The sequence below is a fragment of the Otolemur garnettii genome, unplaced genomic scaffold (assembly GCF_000181295.1).
Source record: "Otolemur garnettii isolate 467f Iridium unplaced genomic scaffold, OtoGar3 scaffold00016, whole genome shotgun sequence".
NCBI lineage: Eukaryota > Metazoa > Chordata > Mammalia > Primates > Galagidae > Otolemur > Otolemur garnettii.
The window spans coordinates 18,256,312-18,261,329 of NW_003852411.1; the positions used below are offsets into that span (position 1 = coordinate 18,256,312).

At 51.5% G+C, this 5,018-nt stretch overlaps 1 protein-coding gene across 1 annotated transcript in view; it reads right to left on the reverse strand.

The window, feature by feature from the left end:
* The window catches only part of TNN (tenascin N), a 54,357-nt gene extending 49,946 nt beyond the window's left edge, over positions 1–4,411 (reverse strand). The window contains exons 1-3 of the mRNA XM_012802588.1: positions 4,003–4,411; positions 2,144–2,518; positions 1,435–1,698 (exon numbers count right to left, since the gene is read on the reverse strand). Of these exons, the coding sequence (XP_012658042.1) occupies positions 1,435–1,698; positions 2,144–2,518; positions 4,003–4,411 (1,048 nt within the window). The remainder of the gene's footprint in view (positions 1–1,434; positions 1,699–2,143; positions 2,519–4,002) is intronic.
* Positions 4,412–5,018: the final 607 nt, after the last annotated feature.

Sequence of the window (5,018 nt, forward strand, 5' to 3'; positions counted from 1 at the left end):
AAAAAAAAAGATACACAGCCACAGAACCTCCCCCATTTCTTGACAGCATGTGACTCAAAGCAAATCCTTGCTTCCTTAAACCTCCCTCCAAATTACCTAACACAGATCCCAGTTCCATAACCAGGCCTTTCTAACACTCCCCTTCTGAGAGGCTCCCACAGCTCCCCGGGATGTGCAGCCTCTCATGCTAGAACAATCAAGAAACCCAAGTTGTTCCACTACAGATGCATTCCTAGGAGTCTCTGGCTCATGGGCATGGCAAAGGCAATCACAAATTGTGCCCTTGGGATGCCAAGTCTCTCATGCACTTTCCATCACTGACCCATCCCCACTGCCACCCTATTGCCACCACCAAAAAGGGACAAGCAGTCTGATATTTCTGCAAAGACAACTGCATATCAAAGTCCCATCCATCTGGATTTCCCTGGATCTTTCTCCAAGAGTTTAGGGCAGAATGGAGACAGAACACCTAAAACGGTGCCTCGCACATAGTAGGCTCAATAAAAATGTGTTGGAGTGAAGGAATAAATCAAAGTCACTCAGACAACAAATCCTTGAGGATCGCAGCTCTTTAAGAACTTTCATGAGGAAACAAGAATTTCTAAAGAGTAAGCAGTTGATGCTTATCCTTCCAAACATTTTTGGTGGCAATTGGTGGCACTAGAGACTTTGTCCCTCCAGATCCAGTCTCTACCACCCTCCATCCTGCTCTGTACCACAGGATGTGACCTTTATGAATTGAATCAGCTAGGTCCCCTGGTCCTTTGGCATCTGGGTTCAGCAAGTGGAAGTGACCAGCAGATCAGAGAACACGAGAGAGAGTCCAGGCAATTGGACTGCCTGCATCCCCCTACCTAAACCAGCCCATCAAGCAGCCCTTTCCTGCAGCCCTCCCCGGGTCCAAGAACCAGTATCTGTTTCCTTTTCCTTCAGGCTAGGGTGTATCCACATTGATGCTAGTTTTAATACCTCACCACCCCAACCCTACCCACACCTTTGGGAATAGCCTCTTCCTTAAACTTTCTTCAGTGACCCCATATATGTCCTATCTTTCATGCTGAAATGAATGTGACTGACCCAGGTGGCTTCAGCAGTCTCTCACTCATACCAACCTGAGCTTCCCAAATGGTCTTAGAGAATGAGGGGGTGGCTGCAGTGGGTACAGCCTGACTAATTAATCTCTAGGACAGAGGGGACCCCTTGAGCCCCAATCCAGCAGGATGCCAGCTCTGGCTTGGAGGAACTATTGATCAGAAAGCAGGAGAAAGGCAGAGAGAACTGAGACTCTTTTCCAGAACATAGGATTGCAGCAGCTTTGTTTTTCAAACCCCAAATCAGGGCTAGTTAGCAGAGAGGATTTGTGGGGACAATGGGGAGAAAACATTTAACACGAGGCCTCCTCAGAGAAACCTGAGCATCTGGCTGGTCCCTCACCTGTGGTGGCCAGGAGATGCTGTGGGCTGCTGGAAACATCTTTCTTCACGTTGCGCAGGGTGACTATGTACCTGGTTCCAGGCAGCAAACCCAGAATCTCGTAGCTGTTCTGCTCCTTGGGCACTTGGATCTGCTTCCCGGAGAGCTCCTTCCCCAGGGGGTAGTAGCTGAGGAGGTAGTGGTCCACCTCACTGGACGGTTCCCAGCTCACCAGCAGGGAATCCTCCGTGCTCTTGAGCAGCTGCAGGCCCTGGGGGGCGACCACTGTGGGCAGAAGGGGATGAGGGAGCGAGGGAGGCAGTAGAGTGGGTCCCCCCACTGAGCATTCACTCCGCACCTGCCCTCTACTTAACACTATGATGGCTGGGGGGGGATGCAGGCCTGTGTCAGGCACCATGCATGATCCCCCAGAACTTATTATCTGGTATGAAATTGATAAATACACGCTCGCACACATAGCCTTTAGATCGCGAGACCAGTGGTCCCCAAAGGAGCATTAGCATCACTGGGAAACCTGTTAGAAATGCAAATTCTTGAGCCCCACGCCAGAATCAGAAACTTGGGGGTGCGGCTCAGTAATCTGTATTTTTACAAGCCCTCCGGGGTACTCTGATGTAGGCCAAAGGAGGAGACCTCCAAATAGGACAGTGTGAATTGACGGTTCCAGGGTGCAGGGAAAGACGCGAGGAGGGTGCTTCTCTGCTCTCACCCTGGGCGCAGTCGAGGCCCGTGAAGCCCTCCTCACAGTAACACTCGCCGGTGTCGCAGAAGCCGTGACCGCTGCAGTCGCCGGGGCAGCGCCGCTCGCTGCAGTCCTCCGACGTGAAGTTCTCGTGGCACCGGCAGACGCCGCGCACGCACACGCCGTGGCCGCTGCAGTTCTCGGGGCAGGCGGGGTAGGCGCAGTCGGCGCCCACGAAAGGCTCGTCGCACAGGCAGCGCCCGTCCTCGCAGCGCCCGTGGCCACTGCACGCCCCGGGACAGGCGGGCTGCTCGCAGGCGGCGCCCTCCCAGCCCTGCTCGCAGTGGCAGCTGCAGGTCACCAGGGAGAAAGTCCCATGGCCGCTGCAGTGACGGCTCAGATCTGGGAGGGAAAGGAGAACAGTAGAAGGGGGCTCAGGGGAATTCCCCTGCCTGGGGAATCTCCTTCCTTGGGGACCCAGGAGCGGGCTGGTGGTTTCTGGGTCTTGCCTGGCTCTTTCTTAGGAGTATGGTGGGGCTCCAGGAGGGTGCCAGCCTTTTGTAACCTGGGCCAGACTCAGACCTGCAGACTTCACACTTTCCCAACTTTCCCTACTTGGAAAACTGCACGAACCACCCTCTTCCCTCTCCGTTCCCATATGAATTTCCCTCTCACTGGTGGTCATTTTTTTAGTGCCTTTTTATGACTGGGACTTAAATGTTCTACCCGACATCGTCACAGGGTTAGCTAGGGGAGGCAGGTGAGATCTAGGCAGGATGGAGTTTGTCTTATCATGGTGGGGTGGGGGGCCGCTATGCCTGGACCCAGCAAGGCTGAGACCTTGTGAAATGAGTTCAAATGAAATCTGGAAAAGTGGAACTACAGAAGCTAAGAAATAGCCCAGTCCCAGTTCCAGACGTGAGAGGTGAGAGAAAGGATTTAACCAGGCTCCCCTCTCTGGCCCTGCACGGTGAGAGGCAGCCAGAGAGCAGAACAGCCAGAGCTCTCTCTTCCTTGGCCACAACTCCTGCTTTTTGTTTCCTAAAAACACTTGCAAAGTGGAGGCTCCTCAGAGGCGATTCCATGCTAGATACTCGTGGCAGTGTCCCTGGTGCCTTGTTCTGTGTCTGGCATACTGGAGATGCTCTTAACCACAGCAATGTTTTGGAACATGAAAACCTATGCAAACTCCCATTCATTATTATTGGATTAGGCTGGGCAGTTTGTGTTTTAAAAGGTGAGGCATTTTACCTCATTATTAGTACAATTAAATTGTAGTACTTTACTACTAATAAAAATAATTACAGTTTGCTGAATATTTACTGTTGGCCAGGAATCTTCTATACCTTACCTCTAGCTCTCAGAATTGTACTAGATGGTAGAATTATCCTTACTGGAAAACTGAGGAAATGTAAGGGTAATTGTCCAAAGTCACACAGCCAAAAAGTGGCAGAACTGAGATCTGAACCCAGTTCTGTCCAGCGCAGAGACCCTCTATCTCCTCTATATCCCATTGTTTTTCCCCTTCCCTAGCTGCATCAGCATCACCTGGAAACCTGTTAAAAATGCAAATTCTTACACCTCCCTCCTTTGAGTAGAGATTGAGTCCACAGGTAAGACAGTCCCTGGAAGCAGTACCATCTGCAAACATTAGTCTAGGAGTCTCGACTCTCTTCAGGAGCCCCTGGTCCCTTCCTGATCAAGCTTATTGATGACCTCTGGAGGCACTACCAATGAGTACATGAATAAATAGGCAAGTATATGGCCCCTAGAGAAAACCCAGAGTGAGAGGTGAGAGTACACCAAGCTCACGGTGCTCCTGAGGCTGGTGGAAGACCTGGCACGTAGTAAGTGCTCATCGAATGTGTGTCAGGTGGTAAGCTCACCGGCAGCTCCCTGGCAGCATCGCTGGGCACTACACTGCTCCCTCATCTCTGCCATCTCCTCCTCCAGCTTCTTCACCCGAGCCAGGAAGTCCTGGACACTGCCTGCCAGCTCACAGTCCTTCTGCGGTGTCTGCAGGCGGATGTTGTGCCTGAAGACGATGTTCTGTTCCTCCCCAGCCTCCTCCAGAGCCAAGAGGGAAGCCCCATTGTCACGGAGGTGCTGAGGGTCGGCCTCCACCTGGACCAGGGCAGACTTGGGCACGTCGATCTTGTAGGTATGGCTGACGGTGACCTGTTGCTCCTTGTTGCTGCAGCCGGGAGGCTCCAGAGTGGCCGGGGCTGAAGCCACGAGGAGCACAGAGCCGAGCAGGAGCCCCAAGGGGGAGTGGAACAACCCCTGGAGACTCATTCTTGGAAAGATGGAAGACAACCCTCTGGGAAGCCTGTATGCAGAAAAACATGCAAAAAAAGACCATGGAGGTTTGTGGAGGAACATTGGCCTTTCCTTCCTTTCTTCCTTCCTTCTTTTCTTTCTTTTTTGAAACAGAGTCTCCCTCTATCCCCCTGGGTAGAGTGATATGGCATCATCATAGCTCAATAGCTCACAGCAACCCCAAAGTCTTGGGCTCAAGTGATCCTCTTCTCTCAGTCTCCGGAGTAGCTGGGACTACAGGTGCCCACTACAAAGTTCTTCTATTTTTAGTAGAGAGAGGGTCTCACTTTTGCTCAAGCTAATCTAAAACCCCTAAGTTTAAGCAATCCACCTACCTAGGCATCCCAGAGTACTAGGATTATAGGTGTGAGTCACTGTGCCCAACCCAGAAATTGGCTTTTCCAACAAATTCTGAGAGTCCACAGGAAGCTGAGAAACCAGTAGAAAGAATTCATCCTGTTTCTCCTGAGGATCCCAACTGAATTATTTTCTGTTGCTTCTTCACACATCCCTCCTGTCTTTGCTTACACTTAGGTTCACACTGCCTAAGATGCTTTTCTCTTCACTTCTTTTTTTTTTTTTT